The 26,789-nt window shown below is 36.0% G+C and overlaps 1 protein-coding gene across 11 annotated transcripts in view; it reads left to right on the top strand.

Annotated features, from left to right (window-relative positions):
• BAZ2B (bromodomain adjacent to zinc finger domain 2B) overlaps nucleotides 1-26,789 on the top strand; it is a 328,314-nt gene that overhangs the window by 109,046 nt on the left and 192,479 nt on the right. For 6 of the 11 annotated variants that reach the window (XM_045479953.1, XM_045479955.1, XM_045479954.1 and 3 more), the window contains exon 1: nucleotides 22,903-23,282. The exons of 3 other annotated variants lie outside the window; for them this stretch is intronic. In XM_045479953.1, the coding sequence (XP_045335909.1) occupies nucleotides 23,273-23,282 (10 nt within the window). In that variant the 5' untranslated portion in view covers nucleotides 22,903-23,272. Of the gene's footprint in view, nucleotides 1-22,901; nucleotides 23,283-26,789 lie in introns of those variants that run through there. 2 more of the 11 variants (XM_045479957.1, XM_045479956.1) reach the window with 2 other exon arrangements.

Raw genomic sequence — 26,789 nt, 5'->3', positions numbered from 1 at the left:
GTTGGATCGTTCTCCTTCCCCTGACTCTAAATCAAAACTTGAAAGTGACCGTGCTCTGGCTTCATTATGGCCTGTACCCTTTTGCCGTTTTTGTTTTCCTTGTGTTCCCACCACCACCCTATTGGGTCATATTTAGATGTTTCTCTAGCTTTTCTGTCTCCAGTATCATGTCTCCTCTTCTCACTCAATGCAGGGAACATTGCCACATTAACACATGGGAAATCATGATTTCTTTGTCCCACCTTTATTTATGCTGTTCCTTTTTGGGGAAGTTTCTTTTTCTAAGTCCACATATATAGTTAAATATTGCACATCCTTCAGTACCAAACCCAAATCTCATTTCCTTTTTGATATGAGCCACATCTACCTAAATAGAGTGCCACTTAAAATCTTGGGCCAGTTAGTGTCTGTAATCATTTGACATCTAGACTCATGGATCCTGTTATAGAGTGCTAGAGCAGCAAGAGACTTTGGGTATTACCTAGTCTAGTCACCTCACTTTACAGTTGGGTAAGTACTTTGTCTAGAGTTAAATGGTTAATATAAGCACTTGGAGGGTTCAGAGCCAAGATATAAATAGACTTCAGTCTCCTAACCTGTAATCCAGAATTCCTTCCTGTGTATCACACTTCCTCTCACTCTAAAGTACCTTGTCTTCTTGGACGATTTTTTATGAGTTCATTTATAATTTCCCCTTCTTGAGCCCAAGAATCTTACTTGAAACTTTTTTGTACTCCCCTTAATGTTTTGCGTATAATAGGCCTTAACACAATCTTTGTTTTATAGAGAATTATATTCAGATAAAAGTAATATTGTAAATAAGGTTATTTCCATTTTTATACATGTTAATGACCAAGGATTATACTGCTTTTATTTAAAAGGGATGGAAGAAGAGTTTTGAATAGTTCTTGGAAGTTTGCATCTATTTCTAATACTTTACTAAACAAAAATAGTAAGAAATAGCAAGATATAACTGAAGAATTCTCTGGGTCTCTCTTTTTTTTTTTTAAGTTTATTTATTTTTTTGGGGGGGGACAGAGAGAGACAGAGCATGAACGGGGGAGGGGCAGAGAGAGAGGGAGACACAGAATCGGAAACAGGCTCCAGGCTCTGAGCCATCAGCCCAGAGCCCGACGTGGGGCTCGAACTCACAGACCATGAGATTGTGACCTGGTTGAAGTCGGACGCTTAACCGACTCCGCCACCCAGGCGCCCCTCTGGGTCTCTTTTAATTGTTACATAGATGGGTTTCACTTGTTACAGTGTGAAGAACATTTATTTAAGTACAAAACTATAAATTTTATCAACATTTCTTCATTGCTTTAGTGTTTTCAGTTTCTAAGGAAATATTTTATGTGAAGCAATTTTATAGAAGATTGTATTAGGTGTAAATATGATGTAGTTTTGTTGTCTTAGTTAGTAAGCCATTACTGAACACTCCCTAGCACAGCCTTTTCAGGTTTTAAAGTTTTATGAATATATTTGATTTAGAACAGGTAAGTAAAGCAACAAAAATTAGAGCAAATATATACACTTTAAAATTCTCTTCAAGTCTGCATAAATAAAAATGGTACATTAGAGGGAAGCTTAAATACCTATCAGGTGAATAAAGCATGGGCTTCATGCTTACAGTTGGGGATATATGTATCATTTGCTTTAGATGTATTACAGAGGTGATGTCAAGGTGAAAGCAGGCTTGCAGAATAGTCGGAAATCATTGATATTCTGACTTAGAGGCTGTAAATGGCTCAGTGGCAGATGGAGTCTTTGTCAAGGAAGAAAAATGGCAGCTTTGGAGCATCATAGATGTTTTGCTAGCAGCTCAGCACACAGGCTGTGACCTTCTAGTGTTGAGGCGTCTTTCTTATGCTCTAATAAATTGTCCTCAGCTTTTATTCACCTAAAGTAGATAAACAGTACTTATCATATTTCAGTACAAATTGGGGTGTTTAATTATAGAGAGACATAAATATGTTTTATTATCTAGTTCTTAAAGAAGTAGCTTTTAAGGGAATGTGCATTTCTTGCTATCAAAAGTATTTCTCAGTTAACAAGAAGAAAAACAATAGCGATTAACAGGAAAAACAATTTTATAGGGTCATAGAATATTAAAGCTAGGAAGTATATTAAAAATCCTAGACAAACTGTCATTTTACAGATGAAGAGACCAAGTCTCAGAGACTGGGATTTAGCCAAGGTAACCAAATGAGTTCATTAAAAACACTAGGTAACTGTTAGATTATTTCTTGTATACATATAAAATACCTTTAATTATGAAGGTGAAAGAAACTACTCTCTCTGAAGAAAACTTAGAATACCACAACATAGGGGCACCTGGGGCCTCAGCTGATTGAGCGACTGACTGACTCTCGATTTCAGCTCAAGTCGTGATCTCACGGTTTGTGACTTCAAGCCCTGCAATGGGCTCTGTGCTGACAGTGTGGAGCCTGCTTGGGTCTCTCTCCCTCTCCCTCTCTCTTTGCCCCTCCCAATGTTGTACCTTCTCTCTCAAAAATAAAATAAATAAACTGAAAAAAAAATCACAACATATATCTATTTACTCATGACAGCTGTGTAAGAGTACATAACTTTAGAGACTTTTATTTACTATTCAATTGCACATGTTTTCATTGGAAAGAATTCAAGTTTTGTGATTTTTAAAAAAGATTTATTTTGAGGGAGATAGAGAGAGAGAGTGTGTGTGTGCGCAGGAGGGAGGAGAGGTAGAGGGAGAGGGAGAGGGAGAATCCCAAGCAGACTTCACCTTGACAGTGCAGAACCCAACCCTGGGCTCAGTCTCACTAACCATGAGATCATGACCTGAGCTGAAATCAAGAGTCGGACTCCTAACCGACAGAGCCACCCAGGCACCCCTATAGTTTTTTATGTTAGTCTGCATCACTAGATTGCAGTATAGAAAAATTTTACTTGAATGGAGAGTTTATACTGGGTTATAAAGTTCTATATGCATGAAATATCTTCTTAGTCCTTAATAAAAACACATTTAAACAATATTTTGTTTAAACCAGAACCTATTCAAATATATTTTTGTGTTGACGTGAGTATTTTTAAAAGTCTGTTCTGTTAGAGATGTTGCATTTGATATTGAAAATATGAATATTATATTAAATATTAAATATTTAAGGTTTTTATAGATTTTTTTATTGAGATATTGTGAAAAACTGTTGCATGTATCCATGAGAATTTCTTCTAGTTTTAGTGGAATATATATATCCATGAGAGTATTGTCATGTATAGTATGTTCAATTGGACAGCTGGCCTATATTAAAGTGTACATCATGACTAAAATTACAAGTGGAAGCATCACACACTTAAAACCTACCAAAGCATTTGACAGTTGCTAATGTTATAGAAATGAATTACTGTATATTACAGCAGAAAAGGACCCTTTGCTTTAGAGGGTCAAGGTTGCTACATTCAGTGCTTCCAGTTATAGTCTTTTGTAAGCCAGTATCTAAAGAAGCACAGTTAAAGAGAAATTTGACAACAATTATACAGAATGATGCCTGTGCATTTTCTAATGATAAAATTATACAACAACTTTACAGATGTGTTTGGTTAGTAGAAAATTTTTAAAGGTTAGTGCTGAAAGCTGTGAGAATCTTGAATAAGTGTTTGGTTTTATTTGTAAGTTTTGTTTGGATAAAACTGCTCAGACCTTGTAGATAAAATGTGGACATGAAAAATATTAATTGTTAACATCATAAAGAAGAATACTATTCCTATTTTTTTTCAATATATGAAGTTTATTGTCAAATTGGTTTCCATACAACACCCAGTGCTCATCCCAAAATGTGCCCTCCTCAATACCCATCACCCACCCTCCCCTCCCTCCCACCCCCCATCAACCCTCAGTTTGTTCTCAGTTTTCAAGAGTCTCTTATGCTTTCGCTCTCTTCCACTAAAACCTCTTTTTTTTTTTTTCCTCCCCTCCCCCATGGGTTTCTGTTAAGTTTCTCAGGATCCACATAAGAGTGAAACCATATGGTATCTGTCTTTCTCTGTATGGCTTATTTCATTTAGAATAACAGTCTCCAGTTCCATCCATGTTGCTACAAAGGGCCATATTTCATTCTTTCTCATTGCCACATAGTACTCCATTGTGTATATAAACCACAATTTTTTAATCCATTCATCAGTTGATGTACATTTAGGCTCTTTCCATAATTTGGCTATTGTTGAGAGTGCTGCTATAAACATTGGGGTACAAGTGCCCCTATGCATCAGTACTCCTGTATCCCTTGGGTAAATTCCTGGCAGTGCTATTGCTGCGTCATAGGGTAGATCTATTTTTAATTTTCCAGAGTGGCTGCACCAATTTGCATTCCCACCAACAGTGCAAGAGGGTTCCCGTTTCTCCACATCCTCTCCAGCATCTATAGTCTCCTGATTTGTTCATTTTGGCCACTCTGACTGGCGTGAGGTGATATCTGAGTGTGGTTTTGATTTGTATTTCCCTGATGAGGAGCGACGTTGAGCATCTCTTCATGTGCCTGTTGGCCATCTGGATGTCTTCTCTAGAGAAGTGTCTATTCACGTTTTCTGCCCATTTCTTCACTGGGTTATTTGTTTTTCGGGTGTGGAGTTTGGTGAGCTCTTTATAGATTTTGGATACTAGCCCTTTGTCTGATATGTCATTTGCAAATATCTTTTCCCATTCCGTTGGTTGCCTTTTAGTTTTGTTGGTTGTTTCCTTTGCTGTGCAGAAGCTTTTTATCTTCATAAGGTCCCAGTAATTCATTTTTGCTTTTAATTCCCTTGCCTTTGGAGATGTGTCGAGTAAGAGATTGCTACGGCTGAGGTCAGAGTGGTCTTTTCCTGCTTTCTCCTATAGGGTTTTGATGGTTTCCTGTCTCACATTCAGGTCCTTTATCCATTTTGAGTTTATTTTTGTGAATGGTGTGAGAAAGTGGTCTAGTTTCAATCTTCTGCATGTTGCTGTCCAGTTCTCCCAGCACCATTTGTTAAAGAGACTGTCTTTTTTCCATTGGATATTCTTTCCTGCTTTGTCAAAGATGAGTTGGCCATACGTTTGTGGGTCTAGTTCTGGGGGTTTCTATTCTATTCCATTGGTCTATGTGTCTGTTTTTGTGCCAATACCATGCTGTCTTGATGATTACAGCTTTGTAGTAGAGGCTAAAGTATGGGATTGTGATGCCTCCTGCTTTGGTCTTCTTCTTCAAAATTCCTTTGGCTATTTGGGGCCTTTTGTGGTTCCATATGAATTTTAGGATTGCTTGTTCTAGTTTCGAGAATGCTGGTGCAATTTTGATTGGGATTGCATTGAATGTGTAGATAGCTTTGGGTAGTATTGACATTTTGACAATATTTATTCTTCCAATCCATGAGCACGGAATGTTTTTCCATTTTGTTATATCTTCTTCAATTTCCTTCATAAGCTTTCTATAGTTTTCAGCATACAGGTCCTTTACATCTTTGGTTAGATTTATTCCTAGGTATTTTATGCTTCTTGGTGCAATTGTGAATGGGATCAGTTTCTTTATTTGTCTTTCTGTTGCTTCATTATTAGTGTATAAGAATGCAACTGATTTCTGTACATTGATTTTGTTATCTGCAACTTTGCTAAATTCATGTATCAGTTCTAGCAGACTTCCGGTGGAGTCTATCGGATTTTCCATGTATAATATCATGTCATCTGCAAAAAGTGAAAGCTTAACTTCATCTTTGCCAATTTTGATGCCTTTGATTTCCTTTTGTTGTCTGATTGCTGATGCTAGAACTTCCAACACTATGTTAAACAACAGCGGTGAGAGTGGACATCCCTGTCGTGTTCCTGATCTCAGGGAAAAAGCTCTCAGTTTTTCCCCATTGAGGATGATGTTAGCTGTGGGCTTTTCATAAATGGCTTTTATGATCTTTAAGTATGTTCCTTCTATCCCGACTTTCTCAAGGGTTTTTATTAAGAAAGTTTGCTGAATTTTGTCAAAGGCCATTTCTGCATTGATTGACAGGATCATATGGTTCTTATCTTTTCTTTTATTAATGTGATGTATCACATTGATTGATTTGCAAATGTTGAACCAGCCCTGTATCCCAGGAATGAATCCCACTTGATCATGGTGAATAATTCTTTTTATATGCTGTTGAATTTGATTTGCTAGTATCTTATTGAGAATTTTTGCATCCATATTTATCAGGGATATTGGCCTGTAGCTCTCTTTTTTTACTGGGTCTCTGTCTGGTTTAGGAATCAAAGTAATACTGGCTTCATAGAATGAGTCTGGAAGTTTTCCTTCCCTTTCTATTTTTTGGAATAGCTTGAGGAGGATAGGTTTTATCTCTGCTTTAAACGTCTGGTAGAACTCCCCTGGGAAGCCATCTGGTCCTGGACTCTTATTTGTTGGGAGATTTTTGATGACCAATTCAATTTCTTCGCTGGTTATGGGTCTGTTCAAGCTTTCTACTTTCTCCTGATTGAGTTTTGGAAGTGTGTGGGTGTTTAGGAATTGGTCCATTTCTTCCAGGTTGTCCAGTTTGTTGGCATATAATTCTTCATAGTATTCCCTAATAATTGCTTGTATTTCTGAGGGATTGGTTGTCATAATTCCATTTTCATTCATGATTTTATCTATTTGGGTCATCTCCCTTTTCTTTTTGAGAAGCCTGGCTAGAGGTTTATCAATTTTGTTTATTTTTTCAAAAAACCAACTCTTGGTTTCATTGATCTGCTCTACAGTTTTTTTAGATTCTATATTGTTTATTTCTGCTCTGATCTTAATTATTTCTCTTCTTCTGCTGGATTTAGGCTGTCTTTGCTGTTCTGCTTCTATTTCCTTTAGGTGTGCTTTTGGATTTTGTATTTGGGATTTTTCTTGTTTCTTGAGATAGGCCTGGATTGTAATGTATTTTCCTCTCAGGACTGCCTTCGCTGCATCCCAAAGTGTTTGCATTGTTGTATTTTCATTTTTATTTGTTTCCATATATTTTTAAATTTCTTCTCTAATTGCCTGGTGACCCATTCATTCTTTAGTAGGGTGTTCTTTAACCTCCATGCTTTTGGAGGTTTTCCAGACTTTTTCCTGTGGTTGATTTCAAGCTTCATAGCATTGTGGTCTGAAAGTATGCATGGTATGATTTCAATTCTTGTATACTTATGAAGGGCTGTTTTGTGACCCAGTATGTGATCTATCTTGGAGAATGTTCCATGAGCACTCGAGAAGAAAGTATATTCTGTTGCTTTGGGATGCAGAGTTCTAAATAAATCTGTCAAGTCCATCTGATCCAATGTATCATTCAGGGCCCTTGTTTCTATATTGACCGTGTGTCTAGATGATCTATCCATTTCTGTAAATGGAGTGTTAAAGTCCCCTGCAATTACCACATTCTTATCAGTAAGGTTGCTTATGTTTGTGAGTAATTGTTTTATATATTTGGGGGCTCCTGTATCCGACGCATAGACATTTATAATTGTTAGCTCTTCTGATGGATAGACCCTGTGATTATTATATAATGCCCTTCTTCATCTCTTGTTACAGCCTTTAATTTAAAGTCTAGTTTGTCTGATATAAGTATGGCTACTCCAACTTTCTTTTGACTTCCAGTGGCATGATAAATAGTTCTCCATCCCCTCACTCTCAATCTGAAGGTGTCCTCAGGTCTAAAATGAGTCTCTTGTAGACAACAAATAGATGGGTCTTGTTTTTTTTATCCATTCTGATACCCTATGTCTTTTGGTTGGCGCATTTAGTCCATTTACATTCAGTGTTATTATTGAAAGATATGGGTTCAGAGTCATTGTGATGTCCGTAGGTTTCATGCTTGTAGCGATGTTTCTGGTACTTTGTCTCACAGGATCCCCCTTAGGATCTGTTGTAGGGCTGGTTTAGTAGTGAGGAATTCCTTCAGTTTTTGTTTGTTTGCGAAGACCTTTATCTCTCCTTCTATTCTAAATGACAGACTTTCTGGATAAAGGATTCTTGGCTGCATATTTTTTCTTTTCATCACATTGAAGATCTCCTGCCATTCCTTTCTGGCCTGCCAGGGTTCAGTAGAGAGATCGGTCACGAGTCTTATCGGTCTCCCTTTATATGTTAGAGCACGTTTATCTCTAGCTGCTTTCAGAATTTTCTCTTTATCCTTGTATTTTGCCAGTTTCACTATGATATGTCGTGCAGAAGATCGATTCAAGTTAAGTCTGAAGGGAGTTCTCTGTGCCTCTTGGATTTCAATGCCTGTTTCCTTCCCCAGATCCAGGAAGTTCTCAGCTATTATTTCTTCAAGTACACCTTCAACACCTTTCCCTCTCTCTTCCTCCTCTGGAATACCAATTATGCGTATATTATTTCTCTTTAGTGCTTCACTTAGTTCTCTAATTTTCCCCTCATACTCTTGGATTTTTTTAATCTCTTTCTCAGCTTCTTCTTTTTCCATAATTTTATCTTCTAGTTCACCTGTTCTCTCTTCTGCCTCTTCAATCCGAGCCGTAGTTGTCTCCATTTTATTTTGCAGCTCGTTGATAGCCTTTTTTTTAGCTCCTCCTGGCTGTTCCTCAGTCCCTTGATCTCTGTAGCAAGAGATTCTCTGCTGTCCTTTATACTGTTTTCAAGCCCAGCGATTAATTTTATGACTATTATTCTAAATTCACTTTCTGTTATATTGTTTAAATAATTTTGATCAGTTCGTTAGCTGTTGTTATTTCCTGGACGTTTTTCTGAGGGGAATTCTTCCATTTGGTCATTTTGGATAGTCCCTGGAGTGGTGCGGACTGCGGGGCACTTCCCCCGTGCTGTCTTGAATAACTTGCGTTGGTGGGTGGGGCCGCAGTCAGACCTGATGTCTGCCCCTAGCCCAACGCTGGGGCCACAGTCAGACTGGTGTGTGCCTTCTCTTCCCCTCTCCTAGGGGTGGGATTCACTGTAGTATGGTGTGTCCCGTCTGAGCTACTTGCACACTGCCAGGCTTGTGGTGCCGGGATCCTGGCGTATTAGCTGGGGTGGATCGGCAAGGTGCACAGGGGTGGGAGAGGCAGGCTCAGCTCGCTTTTCCTTCAGAGATCCGCTTTGGGAGGGGCCCTGCGGCACCAGGAAGGAGTCATACCCGCCGGAGGGATGGATCCGCAGAAGCACAGCTTTGGGTGTTTGCGTGGTGCAAGCAAGTTCGCTGGCAGGAACTGGTTCCCTTTGGGGTTTTGGCTGGGGGATGGGCGAGGGAGATGGCACTGGCGAGCACCTTTGTTCCCCGCCAAGCTAAGCTCTGTCATCCGGGGCTGAACAACTCTCCCTCCCGTTGTCCTCCGGCCCTCCCGTTCTCCAAGCAGAGCTGTTAGCTTATAACCTTCCAGATGTCAAGTCCCGCTTGCTGTTGGAACACACTCCGTCCGGCCCCTCCGCTTTTGCCAGCCAGACTTGGGGGCTCTGCTTGGCAGGCGGGCCGCCCCTCCGCCCGGCTCCCTCCCTACAGTCCGTGGAGTGCGCACCGACTCTCCACCCTTCCTACCCTCTTCCGTGGGCCTCTCGTCTGTGCTTGGCTCCAGAGACTCCATTCTGCTAGTCTTCTGGCGGTTTTCTGGGTTATTTAGGCAGGTGTAGGTGGAAGCTAAGTGATCAGGAGCATGCGCGGTGAGCCCAGCGTCCTCCTAGGCCGCCATCTTCCAATACTATTCCTATTAATGGATATGTTGATAGGTAGCTATTTTACCTATTATCTATTTTTAATTTTAATTTAATTATTATTATTTTTAAATAATCTCTACACCCAACATAGGGCTTGAATTCACAACCCTGAGATCACAAGACATCTGTTCTACCAACTGAGGCAGCCAGATGCTCCCCCATTATTTTTTTTGTTATGAAGTAAACAACCTATGGGAGAGGTTAAATGATGATTAGTGAATTATTCAATAGTGAATTATTGAGTGCTTAGTACATGCAAGTGCTGAGGATAAGGCAGTGAGCAGAACAGACTCTGCACTCATGGGGCTTATAGTCTATGAGCAAAAGGGATAGTGGCTAATAAATTGATATTTAATATGTAAGATGACAACCAACACTGAAGAGAGATGAAGCAAATAATGGGTCATGAGTGCAAGGGTTGTGGAATTAGTATTTCTTTCAGGGTGGTCAGTGAAGCCCTGTCTAATAAGATGACAGTTTAACAAGGATCATAAGAACGTTTGGGGAGCAAGTCATGCATATATCTAAGTGAGGACTCTTCCAAGGAAAGCAGTAAATGCAATGACATTAAGGGAGACTATGTTGGGCATATTTGAAGAACAATAAGGAAACCAGCATGACTGAAGTGGTGTGAGCCAATGGAGAATAATAAATGAAGTCATAGAAGTTTCACCTAAACCTACATTTGAGATTTAATTCTTTTTTTAAGGGAAGACTTAAAAAAATTATGTTCTAAGCTTAACCAAAGCCCACATTGTTGCTAAACCAGCAGTCCCCAAAGTAGTCTCAGTAGAGCATTGGTTGTATGGTGTGAGCATTGCATGAAAAACAGTTCCATGGTCAAATAAGTTTGGAAAACATAGGGTTAATATTAAAGTTACAAAATTCATTTTAAAAGCTGTTTCTGTGCATCTTTTAATGTGCTAATAAGTTTTGTGAATCTAAGGGGTGCTTGGATGGCTCAGTCCTGAAACTTCCAACTTTAGCTTAGGTCATGATCTCACGGCTTGTGGGTTTGAGTCCTACATCAGGCTCTATGCTGACAGATCAAAGCCTGGAGCCTGCTTCAGATTCTGTGTTTCCCTCTCTCTCTGCCTCTCCCCCATACTCTGTGTCTCTGTCTGTCTGTCTGTCTCTCTCTGTCTCAAAAATAAATAAACATAATTTTTTTAAATTATGTTTTGTGAATCTCCAACTCATTTGACCCTCCCTTCAAAGATCGTCTTATGGTACTAGTGTTTTTCACGCCACGGTAAATACTGTGTTATCTAATACTACAGGTTAACTATGAGTTAACTAAAAGTTAATAAAAGCATTTCTACAAATGCTGTTTCATAACTTCTCTGTTTACCTTAAGTCAACACCTCTCCCTGCCTGTTTTTATAACGAAGACTATAGTTCTTTTTTTTTTTTTCTTTAAATATTTCTCAAATCCATCCTTTCTTTTCTATTTACGATGCTTAAATCTTAGGTAGGTTTGCATCATGCCTTACTTAGGATGTCACTATCGCCTCCCAAATGGTGGTTCTGCCCCTAGTCTTGCTGTGTCCAAATTCATCATCCTCTCAGTGACAATTTAATTGACATCACAAATCTAACTAGATTATTCACCTACTTAAAATAATTTACTAGCTTCCCATCAAACAGAGTAAAATTTAATCTAATTTGCATGGCATATGAAATCTTCCATAATCTGTCTCCTGCCTACATCCAAAATTTTGCCTAAATCTCCCATACTTAGTGCTCTCTAACTTTAAGACCATGTATACTTCCTGAAACATGCAGTGGACATACAGTTCTTTTGCCTTTGTTCAGTGCTATTATCTCTTCCTGACACAGCCTTCTTTTGGTGAGTAGACTAGTTTTTCCACTATTAAAGGTTTAGAACAGCTGTAACAGGTTCCCCCAAGAACACGTACAAGTTCTTCCTAAGTCAGGTGCACTGATGTATAATTCTGACAAAGCACTTGTAAGAATAAAATAAAAATATATGTTGTATCCACTCTTTAGATCCTATACCTTGTATGTATCTTAAGTGTTTTGCTGTAATAGGATACCAAATAAATGTTGACATTAAATCTATTAAGTAGTTGAAAACCTTCTGATAGACAGATTTATCATTTTCTCCTTTTTCTAATTTAAAATCTGTTTGGATTATAAAATTAAATGTAATATATAAAACTTTTAGAAGAAAACATAAGGGAAAATCTACGGGACCTAACTTGTTGAAGAGTTCTTATACATGACACAAAATCCACAAAATCCATAAAAGAAAAAAAAACCAGTGGAGATCAGTAATTTGGACTTTATAAAACGTAAAACCTTTTGCTTTCCAAAACACAAGCTACATATTAGGAGAAAATATTTGAAAACCACAAATCTGACAAAGTACTTATATCTCAGATATATAAAAACTCTCAAACTCAACAGTAAAAATGCCAACAGTCCAGTTAGAAAATGGCTAAAAGAGACGAAGAAACATGTGACCAAAGAGAATGTACAGATATCAGGTGAGTACATGAAAAGATGTTCAACATCACAAGCCATCAGGGAAATGCACAAATGAGCTATCACTACTCACGCATCAGAACAGCCAAAATAAAACATAGTGACATACATCAAATGCTGGCAAGGATGTGGAGAAAAATGGAACTTTTATCCATTGCTGCTGGGAATGTAAAATGGTACAACCACTCTGGGAAAGAGTTTGACAGTTTATTTAAAAAAAATAAAAAAGAAACAAACAGCTAAACATACTCTTACTACATGACCAAACCACCACCACACTCCTGAGCATATATCCCAGCAAAATGTACATATTTGTTCATTGCAGCTTTATTTGTAATAGCCCAAATTGGAAACAACCAAAATGTCTTGCAATAGGTGAATGGCTAGGGGCCCCTGGGTGGCTCAGTCGGTTAAGCGTCCGACTTTGGCTCAGGTCATGATCTCACAGCTTGTGAGTTCAAGCCCCGCGTCGAGCTCTGTGCTGACGGCTCGGAGCCTGGAGCCTCTTCAGATTCTGTGTCTATCTGTCTCTCTGTGCCCTCCCCTGCTCACACTCTGTCTCTCTCTGTCTCTCAAAAATAAATTAAAAAATTAAAAATAAATAAATAAAATAAATAAGTGAATGGCTAAAGACAGTATGGTATGTCCATTTTGTGCAGTACTACTCAGCAATAAAAAGGTTCCAATTATTGATATACATAACAATTGGATAGATCTCAAGGGCATTAGGTTGAGTGAAAAAAGCCAAACTGAAAAGGTCACTATGATTCCACCTATATAAAGACGAAATTATAGAGTTCAAGAACAAATTAGTGGTTATCAGGATTTGGGATGCTGAAGGAGAGGTTTGGGTGTGACTGTAAAAGAGTGTCATGAGAGAGATCTTTTTGATGATGGGATAGTTCCTTGATTGCAGTGTTGGTTACATGAATCTACACATAGGATAAAATGACAGAACTATACATATACATTGTAGTTAGTCTACTGGTTTTGATATTGTGCTATAGTTATGTAAAGTTTTGCAACTTTCTATACATATATAGTTATTTCAAAATTAAAGGTTAGAAAACTGTTTTTTTTCTTCTTCTACCTCTCCACCCACTTCTGAGAAGAAAAGTTTGCCTGATACTCCCATGTTCATTGCAGCATTACTTATAATACCCAAGACATGGAAATAACCTAAGTGTCCATCAATGGATGAATGGGTAATTATATACAATGGAATATTAGCCACAAAAAGAAGGCAATCCTGCTATTTTTGACAACATGGATGGACCCTGAGAGCATTGTGCTAAGTGAAGTGAGACAGAAAAACCAATACCATGTGATCTCACTTACATGTGGAATCTAAAACAAACGAACAAAAAAAACAAAACCCCAAAACACACACAAAAGGAACAAAAATTGGGACTCATAGATACAAAGCATTAGATTGTTGGTTGCCAGAGGTGGGGGATGGGCAAAATGAGTGAAGGTGGTCAAAGGTACACACTTCCATTTGTAAAATAATAAATCCTGGTAAAAACAAACAAAAAACCTATTTCCCCTCCACACTAAACCTAAGAATTTATTCATGTTTTGTTTTTTTTTTAACTTTTTTCCCTTTTCATTGTCCTCCAGAGACTGGTTTCATTGATCATTCATAAAACAATTCATCTTCTCTTATTAAAGATATATATGTTAAAATGTGTAGCTCTAGGTCATTTAATTGCTCTATACTATTTCATTATATAAACATTCTACAATCTTTTAATTTATTCATTTTCCAATATTTCATTATAAAAATAGTGCTGCAAATTACATTTTTGTATATGCCCCTTTATGCACATGTGTGAGTTTTCTGGGTTATATATGTAGAAGTGGAATTACTGTGATACAGACTATGTACAGCTTTGATTTTATAACATATTAATTTTTTCTAGCTGGTCCTACCAGTTTACACCAGTAGTGCATAAGAGATTTCCTGTTTTACATTCTTGCAAACTTTTGGGATTTCTTTACTTTTTCCCTTCCCACTCCCTCTATATAGAACCTGCTATGAAGTCCAACAGGTTTTACTTCTATAATATAAATTAAAAAAAAATTTTTTTTAGTGTTTATTTTTGAGAGAGAGAGAGAGAGAGAGAGAGAGAGAGAGCATGAGCAGGGGAGGAGCAGAGAGAGAGGGAGACACAGAATCCGAAGCAGGCTTCAGGCTCTGAGCTGCCAGCACAGAGCCTGACTTGGGACTCAAACTCACGAGTGGTCAAACTCACGAGCGTGAGATCATGACCTGAGCCAAAGTTGGACGCTTAACCAACTGAGCCACCCAGGTGACCCTATAATTTTTTTATTTCTTGCTCTACTTTGTCTAACGGGAAAAAATATTGATTATTCTTGTCTTTCATACTCATCTTTGTATTTCTGATTCTACTCCCACAACCTCTTGCCTAAACTATTGCAACAGACTGAACATTTCAGTATCCCTATTGGAACTCTCTTCCTGTCCCAATCCATCCTACTTAACACTGCCTGATCAATATTTCTAATGCAGGTGGCTTACCACTGTTTGCAGCATTAAATTTAAGTACTTAATATAGTATTCAAGGTTGTCTCCAATAAGGTCATAAACTACCTTTTCAGCCATATCTCCCGCTATTTTCTACATATGCCATATATACTAGCCATGGTAGATTACATTCATTCATTGATTGATTAATTCATTCAAACAGGTATTTAATGCTCTTACAGGACTATACAGAACACCCACTTGAGTTCTATGGGTGTTACTGTCATAAAATGAACAACTCATGATTCTTTTTTTTTAAGTTTCTTTATTTTGAGAGAGAGTATGTGTGCACCAACAAGAGAGGAACAGAAAAAGAGGGAGAGAGAGAGAGAATCCCAAGCAAGAGAGGGAGAGAGAGAGAATCCCAAGCAGGCTCTGTGCTGTCAGCACAGAACCCAACACAGAGCTTCAGCTCACAAACCGTGAGATCATGACCTGAGTGGAAATCAAGAGTTGGGCACTTAACTGACCCAGCCACCCAGGCACCTTAGATTCTGGTTAGGGAGCGTACAAGCTGCCTCAAGCTGTTCTTCAAACATACCCAGACCTTTTCAGCTTCTGCTTCTCAGCATATGTCTTCTCTCCACTGAAGATGCCATTTTTTCAGGGCACCTAGGTGGCTCAGTCGGTTGAGTGACCGACTTTGGCTCAGGTCATGATCTCACAGTTCATGAGTTCCAGCCCTGAGTCAGGCTCTGTGCTGACAGCTCAGAGCCTGGAGGCTGCTTCAGATTCTGTGTCGCCCTCTCTCTCTGCCCCTTCCCCGCTCATGCTCTCTCTCTCTGTCTCTCAAAAATGAATAAACGTTAAAAAAAATTTTTTTTAAATGATGCCATTTTTTCTAGTTCCTCCAACACAGCCACCTTTGCCTTTCAAAATCCTACACACTTCTCAAAGTCTGCTTCAGATGTCACCTTTCATGAAGACTTTTCTGAGGTCCTCAGTTAATTATGTTTCCATAGATATATTGCTTTTATGGCACTTGTTATATCCCATATATTTGTCTTAACCCTTCCAAGGTGATCAGTAGAATACTTGGTCCATTCATCTATGTTGCCCTTGTAGCACTTCACATAATGTCTCGTATAATGGTAGGCATACTATTAACTAAAATAATTAAATTAAAGATCTCATGTTAGTGAAATCTAGCTGCGCCAATTAGAACAATTTGGGGAAAGATCAATTTGAGTAACAAAAAAATGCTTTATTATGTAATTCAATCTAGTGTTCTTAGTTTAAAACACCACAGAATAAAGTAAACAGGTTTCTCTATAGTATAGTGATCTTTAAGATTTTACTTTGATGAACAGCAAATTTTATTTGTGATCAGTATAACAGTTGTTTAGTTTGTTTTTAGGCTCTCAAGTGGTTTCTTTAAGTCAGAGTTTTTCCAACTGTACTCTGAAGAAACATATGAGGTAGTTCTGTTGAGATGCCTTGGCTACTGCTGGGTGCCTCCTTGGCCCCAAAGAGTAGGCCTTCGTTTATTTTTTACTCTGTGGGGCTTCCTCACAAGATTCTATTTAAGAAATAACTCTTCTGTTGAAAAATTTAAAATAATTGCTAAGGATATGTAAATACTGCTGTTTTACCATTTATTTAATATTTTCTAAGATCTTACATAAAAGGTATTATTCTTGCCCCCTTATTCTTTTATTACCACAAATGTCAAATCAATAGTCAATAGGAGTATGAAACTTATTTTTTTATATTAAATATAATTTATTGTCTAATTAGTTTCCATATGAGTATGAAACTTCAAGTCATTAAGCAAATGCTAGGTAATGGACTTTGAGTATGACAAGTAAATTGTTCATCCTCTGAATGTTCTGCATTTTACTGTGGATTTTTGAGGAGTTGTTAGAATATCAGAAGTCACTGGAATTGGTATACAAATTCTTAGGTAGGCTGAAGAATTTTCTAGACCATGGCTTCTTCACTTTTAAGGTACATAAGATTCTGATTCAGTAGGTTTGGGTGGGGGCTTGAGAATCTTCATTTCTAAGAAGCAGCTGGAATGTTGGTCATCTGCGGACCACACTTTTAGTAGCAAGGAGCTAGATGACCTTCCAAATCCCATCACTACATTTTAGGATTGTATCCTTTGCCCCTTTGCCTGAGTGAAAGTAGGTTTTCAGTATTGCCATAAATATTTGTTTCAACTGGCTGTTTCCCTATGGTCGTCTTCATATTTTGTCATTTTAATAGAAATTTCTGGGTTTTTTAAGGAAATACTTTGTGTGTGGATTAATGATTGTTCTGTGATTATGTGTTTCTTTGCTTAAAATCATCCTTCATGGTTTTTAAAATAGTCTGGAGAACTCTTCGACTATCAGTAGCAACTTTCAGACAGTTTAAATTATAAGGAATATTCAGTCTACTTTTACAACAGATATTGAAGGATATTGTTTGAGGTTAGATATTAAGGTACTACAAAAATAAAAACAGAGAACTTAATTTTTTTGACTAAGGCTGTTTTAATTGGTATAAGTATTGCTATTTTTAAAAGTTGTTATTATCATGAATTAGTAGCAATTATATACCACAGCAGGTTAGTCTGTTCATTTTATTTGTAGCACACATGAATTGATAAACCTAATTGTGTAAACAGTCAACCAATAGGACAGTCATTTAGTTAAATAGCTTATACTAAAAAAAAATTAATTATGAGGGACATTAGTGCTTTTTTAAAAAAGATATATAATATCAAGTACTTTCATAGTCTTTTGGGCCTTTGCAGAAATATGTAATAACTAAATCATAAATTAAAATAATAAATTTTTAAGAAAATTGTCAGAATTATTTACTTTTGATTGATGGAAATTGGTGATTAACTTTGTAGACCAGGACAGCAGAGCATTTTTGGGGAGAAAAATTATGATTTTAATCTAAAAGCATTAGAATAATTTGCATGTTGATAGTTATTCTATCAGCCCCACATTATTTCACTTAATAACTCTCTGTAGTAGAAATTTATATTTATATAAGAGGATTTATATTATTACAAAATATATTTATATTTATATAAGAGGATTTATATTATTACAAAAATGACTTTAAAATATATTCTTTTTTAAATTTCTTATTACATAAGCAAGCACTAATATTGCTCTAAAAATTGTTATGTGGAATTTTATGTCAAGTCTTGATAAAAGTTTTTTTCAGATCTGATCCAACTATTTTGTATAGAAATAAACCTCCTTTGTTTCTTCTGGTAGCATCCATTGATTTTTTTTTTCGTAAGGTACATTAATAGTGCTGATAGAAGCAGAACAATTGGAATTTACATTAAAAATAAATGTGATGAATAAAAAGCATTACACTATGATATTATAGTCTTGATTTTGCTTTACCAAAGTTCCGAAATCTAAAGGACAAAATACTGACAAGGTCAAGAAGAAAATGAAAGAAAGAACAAACGATGCAAAAAGAAAATGACACTGAGGTCTTGGTTTAATACATATGTATTCCAGGTTGATGGTTGATTTCATTAGCAAATCTCATTGTTATGCAATGTCTGTTCTTCTGCAGCAAAATGAATATTGTATTCTCACTGGCTCTGCGTGTATCTATTATGTGGCAATAAATGAAAAAATATATATTTGTAGCTTCCTTTGGTTTCTTCTTTCCAGTTTGCTTTTTAGGAAAAGAGAGAAAATTGGATTATATTCTTTCTTTTGTTGTTTAGTTGGTTTGAAAGCTTTTCGATTTATTTTAGACATATGTTTTCTACTTTTGTTCTTTGAGGTAAACAATTATAAGGCGGTTAATATTGTGACCATTTTAATTATCCTATAACTTTTTAAATGACTAGAATATAATCTTGATTGATTTAAGCTGCTAATTGACATGAGCTTCTTAAGCATATGCTTTCTAACATTTTTAAATGTTAGAAGTGCTTTTTATTATCGCAAGAAAAATGTTAAGCAAGTGTACACATTATGCCAAATGTAAATATCGCTACCTTTTGCAATAGCGAAAATTGAACTTTGAGATTAACTATATACTTAGATTGAATTTTCATAAAAGAGGAAATTCAGATATAACACATTTTAGTGGCTACACATTGAAAAAGTTCATTTAATAAGGGAGTAGGCTGCCTAACTCTTTGGGTTATGTATATGAGTTCAAATATGGACCAAACTGTATTAGACACAGTTGTTATTTAATTTTGGTCATTTTTAGGTCTGACAATTTTATCAAATCTGTTTGATTTTTGGCAGTGTTCTCAAAAGTTGTTCTTACAACTAAAATTCCTTAGACCATCTTGAAAGTAGAAAAGCCTAAGGTTTGATTTAATATGGGTTGACTGTGTACACCATTTAGAAATTACCTATATAGTAAAAAATGGCCTCTGGCTCACCTGATGCAATCTTTTTTAAAAAAAAAATTTTTTTTTTTAACGTTTATTTATTTTTGAGACAGAGAGAGACAGAGCATGAACGGGGGAGGGGCAGAGAGAGAGGGAGGCACAGAATCAGAAGCAGGCTCCAGGTTCTGAGCCATCAGCTCAGAGCCCGACGCGGGGCTCGAACTCGCGGACCGTGAGATCGTGACCTGAGCCGAAGCTGGATGCTTAACCGACTGAGCCACCCAGGCGCCCCCTGATGCAATCTTAATAAATATCTTGGTCATGTTGGACAAACATGAGCTGTAATAAATATGTACAGCAGTTTATTAATGCGTAAGTTAATTTGTACTTAAGGTGTTTGCATCTTATGATTCACAGTGAGTAATATAGAATAAGGAATTTCCAAATTTAGTAAGGGAGATTCCTAAAATAATTAGAGAATAATATGGTGCTAAATCAAGTAGAGAAAGAAGGTTTCATGGGACCAAATAGGCTGTGAGAGAGGAGAATGCTGAAAGTGATAAGGTCTAAGCTGATCATTAGGTGGAAAAGCAATGGGAAACAGAACATAAATTTGGCATCTTGGGGAGACTGAGAAGCAACCAACTCAGCTGTAATGGAAGATGTGATTTGCTACTACTTATTTGCCACATGTGAAAATCAGATTGTAACATTGTTAAATTTTAGTGGTATTCAGTCCAGATATGTGGTATTTTGAGATACTACCATTGCCAACTTTGTTTTTCTTGTATAATAAAATGAGAGATAGGAATTCTTGTTTGTATTAATTTCACTACTGTCTTCCATTCCTCCCCCAACCAAGAATATTAAAAGCAAATGCTGTAAACGCACTCAAAAATCATGCTCTAAAATGAATCTAAACTGGTGCAGACTGAATGACAATTTAGGAATCTAGAAACCCTAAGTCAGATTTCTTTACCCTAGTTGGAAATACCAAACTAAGGAGCAATAAAAGTCATCATAGATTGGGCTCTCAGGCTGTTGGATTGAGCAGGATTATGGAAAGTCACTAACAAAGAAGAGAGGAACTATTGTAAGTAAAAAAAAGAGAAGTTCCCTTTTAAGTATCTAGATTTACCTAACTACCAGTGTCTTCTCTTGTCTGATGTGGAACCACAGTTAGAGCTTACATGCCCTGTTTTTACTTGCTCATCCAGCAAAAGAACCTGAATTTAGAAAATAAAGTATGAATTTGGAACATGAGAGTAGACTGTGAATTTAACAAGAGATCCTTGGGGATGGTTAGTGTTTGTTTAAAAAAAAAAAAAAAAACAGATTAGACAAATTACAGAAGCTTTCCTAGCAAGATGGCTTATTTTCTGGGTAACTTTTCATTGTGTTATGACCTCAGCTTGTGCTAAGGAAATGTTAAAAGAAACTTTCATATGAAGTTTGTTATTTAATTTCTGTAAAGATGCTGTGGGAAAAAATTTGAATTGTCCAGTGTTACTTTATTAAAAAGTATAAAAGAAATTTCTCTCAATTTGGAGTGCTAGGAAAAGCCTTGGTGCTGGTTTGTAACACATCTTACAGAGAATTAAAATTTTGTAATTTGATCTTGTTTCCCACTTTACTTCCATAGCTAGGAAGCTCAGAGCTGAACCACCCACATCTTAGAATTGTGTAAGGCAACTGTGATAGGTGTTTCTGTGTTTCAAGTTTACCTTGTGTTTCATCTTCCTTCCTCTTAATTTTCCCTTTATTCATGTTAATTTATATTTTGAAAGCATCTGTTCTACTACTCATATTTCTGTAAGTCACATTAAATTATTTTGGAATAAAATGGGATATAAATAACCAATAAAAGCTTATTTATTGCCAGCAGAAGACAAGCAAATAAAAGCAGGAACCTTTCTCCCTGGTGTCCCCTCCCCTGTCTCCTCTTTTCTTTCTGTATAAATTTCTTAAGTCATGGATGACTAATCTCCTGTGTGGTTTCTTAGACTTGCCAGGGGGGCAGGGGAATCCTTTCTGAAGCTTTTTGCCTGTACAGGGCTACCAGGTATAGCTCATTGTGCTAAGTGTGCCTACACAAGAGTGCCTGACTTGAGAGAAACAAGTAAGGCTGAAATACATCCTAGAGGAGGAAAGGGTGCCTTTTTCTCATATGTGAGCTCAGAGGGGTCTTTTTCTAGCTCACAGAGGACCACATATATTACCCTGGTTTTTGCCCCAGCCCTTTCAGCTGAATTGTAAATTCTTAATACCAAAACTTGCTGCTTGTTGGTAAAAGCCATCTTGAATGAAACAAAATTTCAAATTTATCTTCCTTACCTTTATATTTTTATTTCATTATCCTCTAAATTTGACTTATTATAGAAAGCTAAGATAGTCGTGGATCTTTGAAATAACTGAACTGATAATTTTCTAATTTAAACTTTACTTTTGTTTTGGTATATGAATCACAGTCAAAGCTACATATTTAATTATGAATTATATATTAAATTTTCTATAAAGGGAATAAGTAAGGGCTTTGTTTTGTTTTTCAGGTAACTGTAGAATATTTGAATTATTTCATTTGACCAAGAAATTCAGCTGGACTTGTTAACTCCTTAGTCATAGTTTTCTGAAAATTTGCTGTCTATTTCATGTGTCATTGTAGTAAAGGTGGTGATTAGCGACTTGTGTTAATGTTTAATATTGAATACACACTCCTTTCCAATGACATATTGTTTGTAAATGAGACCCATTCTGAGTTTCTGTACTCTCGGCACAATTTTCTATACTTGGGTGTTCTGTTATTAATTTCTTTTGTTTTCTATTTCAGTACATTAGAATTTTATTTGCAAATAGAGTAAATATGATTTAAATAATATAATTTAATGCCGTGATATGATTATATTGTTGTAAAAGGGTCATTAAGAGCTTTTTGCCTTAAAATCAAAGCAGTCTATGTTCTTAGTAGTTAGGAAATAGATGCATGCATGGCCTTGGTATAAATAGAATTAAGATAAATGCAATTTTGTAGATTAAGAAAAAAATCGCCTAAATATTTTTAAAGTAGTGAATTAGTTTGTCACATTGACAGAGTATGTGTTTGTTTGTTTTATACCCTTAGGTAATTTAAAACAACCCTCGTTCACCTATACTAGAAATTTCAGACAGGGAAAAAAACAGCAGTTTTGGGGGGAAAAAAACTAGGGACAAGAAAACTTAGTCTTCAAGCTAACAATATTTTTTTGAGATGCTCACAGATAAATATTTTCAGTTTTGTTTTCTTTTTGAAATATGAATTTTAAAGGATGCTGGGAATAGCTTCAAGTTGTGTAAACTTTTTGATTCAAATAATTGAGATAGTTTTTTTTCAAAGACTGCCACATAAATTATAAAGTAATATTTTTGTAGGAGCTTGTCCTGATAAAAATAGGTTTATGCTTTGACTAAAATTTAATTATAACTCAGAAACTTCTTTTATCTACTTTCTTGAAGCAGTTGAAATTTAAAGACTTTTCTTTATATTTAGCAGGTGTTTGAACAGTTATTCTTAGTTGTTGTGGGTTTTTTTTACTATACCTTGTTAGCATTGCCTTGTCTTTTACAATTTACTTGCCAGAAGTAATTTTCAAAACCTACTTAAACAGATTCATTTTCAAGCATTCCTTATTATAAACTGTGCCTATGCATGTCAGGAATAAACCCTCCTTAGAAAAAGGAAGAAGGAACTCTTTATTGTCTGTTTTGACGTTAATAAAATTAAGAAAAGAGCGATTACTTGAGACATCCACCTTACCTGGCTTAGTTTTGTCACGTGAGCATTCACGTTTACTGGTGATCTAAGTGCTCCACCTGCCTTTCAGTTTGTTTACCAGGAAATCAAGATGTGTAAACTGCAGGAAGTACTATTTGACCCTCTCCGACAGTATCTCATTACAATAATTGCTAATCTCTGAATAAGACAGCCATGTTTTGTGAGTAACTGAGGGAGAGAGGTTGTGTTAGGTAGATTTTAGGTGTTTCAACAAATAGAGCATTGTAAATGCTTACTTGGATTATGTTTTCATGATAGCTTTTGATTAAAAGACATGTGGTGACCTTTGGGGTCAGCAAAGCTAGGACACAATAGTAGGTATTCTTTCATTCCTTTTAACTGAAAAATACCACGGCTTGTTGTTTTGGAGTGCTGTCACTGCTCTGAATCGAAAGGATAATGGCTACTTCCTGATTAAACCCACTCTCCACAGTAAGCTGTTAATGTTATACTGTATGTCTTTTTCTCTTGTAAATGCAGTAGTGTTTGGTGTTTTCTTTACTTTTTAGCGTTGTCTTTTCATAGATATATGTGTTATAAATATATCCTGAAGTTTAAGTTTACAATTAGAGTTGAAACTAGTGTTTTAAGTTTGGAGAATTGTTTTTTAAATGAAGAGGATTTCTGTGTGGTCTCATATACTCATTGTAGATTTTGGTTCAAGAAATTGGTTTTTTAAAAAGACATTGAAATGATAAATTATATTCGACTGCCACTTTCTTGGCTCTCTAAGGAAAAATTTAAAAACAACTTATGTGGTAAATCAGGTTTTTTCAGGGAATATTTGGATAAATTAATTTTACTTTTGTTTACTAGATTTCATAAATCTGTTTACATTTGTCATAATTATTGTTGATAATTGTTTTAATTATTAAATTATTGTTTTTAGATTAGTTAAGAGATCCTTGTGATGTAAAAACAATATTAAGTACTCGGAATATAAGAAGGGAATAATGAGCTTCTTAGTTTTAATCCTAAAGCTGGCAGTCACTCCATCTGTGTTCTTGGGACAATCATCTAAACTGCTTACCTCAGTTTTCTTGTCTACTGCCCATATGAGTGTTTAGTAAAATGTGTATGTTTGTTTATTTCTTTGTGTGAGTACAAACTATAAAGAAAATTAGTTTTCACAAGTATTTTATAAAATGGAGAACTGACTCTGGAGATAGAGTAGGAAAACATTTAGGAGTCACAGTAGGCAGGGAAATAATAGAAAAAATATTTCTATTATAAAACAATAGAAACATTTTTATTATAAAATAAGAGAAAATAAGGTTTAAAATAAACACCATAAAATTGGTCTTTTAATTTGGACTGAATTGTTAGTTTTGCTCAGTTCTTAATATAACATTACCAAAAGATTATATTTATTGTTGGATACATGACTAAAATGAGAAGTGAAAACCTTGGAGGTGATTTAGTAAAGAGTCACAAATGTACTTAAATCTTTTTCTCAAAAGCCTCATATCTGGAAATGAGATTATTCAGAGTAGAAGGAAGAATGTGCGTATATATTAAAGGCCTATAAGCATAGTTTATCTAAATAGTAAGATATTTGATTAGAAAAAAATTTTTTTAATGTTAATTTATTTTCAAGAGAGAGAGACAGAGACAGAGCATGAGCAGGGGAGGGACAGAGAGAGAGGGAGACACGGAATTAGAAGCAGGCTCCAGGCTCCGAACTGTCAGCACAGAGCCCAATGCAGGACTCGAACCCATGAACCATGAGATCATGACCTGAGCTGACGGCAGCTGCTTAACTGACTGAGCCAACCAGGCACCCCAAGTTGTTTTATTTTTAAACTCTAGTAGTAGGTATCCTGGCCATTTAAAAGAAAACATTACGAAATTATTAAACGTTAAAGGCAATTATTGAATATAGTTTAGAACCTAACATCTAGAAATACTTAAAAATATTCTGGGATAATATAAATATAATTCTACTTTTGTTGAGTTAATGTATTTTCTTTTCCAAAATGCTTATCAAAATTATTTTAGGTAACTCAATAATTTTTAATATATATTATTGGTGCTTTCTAGGAGATTCTAAAGATTATATTTAGTGAATATTTTAGCTTAGTCAAGTTATTGAAATAGGACTTATAGTAGTTCCTCTATTTAATTTGTAATAACAAGTAATAGATTTCAATTATTGACTGCTTAATATGTACCAATCACTGAGCTAATTCTGTTGTAGGAGATAGAAACATTTACCTTTACTCTTTTAGAGTTCTTTTTGTCTGGGCCTGAAAATTAAATGGACTCAAAATAGATCAACAGGACAAAAGCATACACATGTATTTAATAAAAGTTTTGTGTGACATGGGAGACTGCATAAGAAATGATGACCCAAAGAAATGGCAAAACCTACTTGTTTTATATTAAGTTGAACAAAGAGAGGCAATTGTGGAAAAGTGACTAACCTATGTGCAGAGGCCAAAGGGAGAGAATAATTATTTTTAACAAAGTCTGTTTGTGTAGGATTAAGTTAGTCTCAACTTTTTGTCCTTGATGATAAGAGTGCTACTTTCCTTCTGGTATAGGGAGGACATCTTTCATACAAGAATTTCAGTTTTTGCTTTTAAGAAAAAGAAGGAAGGTCATCTGCTTTCCTTATATTTACTGTTTTTCAAGTGCCTTTAACTCAAAATAGTCAATATGCTAGTGTTGCATGTTCTGAACTCCTTCACTATTACCTGTATTTTATATTCATGATAATCACTTGAGGTTTAGAAACCATCCTTACTCCTATTTGTACTGATAAGGAAATAGTGGTAGGGAATTTAAATAATTTCAATAGTGTTCCTTAGCCAGTAAGGGCCAGATTCAGACCAAAAACAGTAACAGAATCCAGAATCCAGAACTCAGTCTTTGGTGTCATGCCTTTAAGCATTGTGTTTATATTTTGGAGATAATAAGGTGCTTACACCTTGATTTAGATAGTTTTTTTTTTTTTTTCCCATCAATTTATTAAATAATGCAGAGTACTTACTAAGTGTCAGGCACTATAAGGAAGTACTAGCAACAATAATGGAAAACAAAATAAAATTCTTTGTTTCAAGAAACAGTTTAGTTGAAGCGGCAGAAAATTAACAGGCTATTACATATTATAGTACAATGTGATAACATATAACACTAGTCAGTGCAGGATGCAGGCAACATAAGAAGTATCTAATGTATTCTTTTTTTTTTCTTAATATTTGTTTATTTTTGAGAGAGAGAGAGTGTGCGAGAGTGGGGGGAGGGGCAGAGAGCAAGGGATACAGAGGATCTTGCTACAGGTCTCAAACTGACAAACTGTGAGATCATGACCTGAGCTGAAGTTGGATGCTTAACTGACTGAGCCATCCAGGCATCCCTCTAATGTATTCCTTTATTCACATATTTAATTTGCATTTGGTGTGCTGTTCTAGGTACATGGGATATATCAGTAAATAAAACTTTCAAAGCTCTCTGTTCTTGTGGAACATATAGTGGGGTAGATAGAAACAATAAGCATGATAAATAAAGCGTATAGCATGTTTAAAGGTGACAAGTGTTATGGAAGATAGAAAAAGTAGAGCAGAATAAGGCTTTGGTGGTGATGGGTAGCAGAGGCTGAAGAGGGATTTACAGAGAAGGTGATATTTAACCAAAAACCAAGGAATTGGTTAGCTATGTGGAAATCTTTAGGAAGAGCCTGCCAGGGAGAGGGCTTGAGGCAGGAATATATGTCAATTGTTCAGAGTAATGAACAGAAACCATTGTGATTAGAGCAGAGTGAGGGGGGAAGGAGAGTAGGTAATGGGTAGAAGGGTCATTTCATATAGGACTTTACAGACCACTACAACGACTTTGAGGAGCCATTGCAGGGCTATCAGTAAATCTGTCTTATATTTTTAAAGGATCACTCCAGTTGCTGTTTTGAGACTAGTGGCATTGACCACTAGTTAGAAGGCTAATAGAATAATAAGTTGGTAG

The sequence above is a fragment of the Leopardus geoffroyi genome, chromosome C1, assembly GCF_018350155.1.
Source record: "Leopardus geoffroyi isolate Oge1 chromosome C1, O.geoffroyi_Oge1_pat1.0, whole genome shotgun sequence".
NCBI classification, from domain to species: Eukaryota; Metazoa; Chordata; class Mammalia; order Carnivora; family Felidae; genus Leopardus; species Leopardus geoffroyi.
The sequence above is the reverse complement of the archived record's forward strand: the minus strand, read 5'-3'. Positions and strand labels throughout refer to the sequence as shown.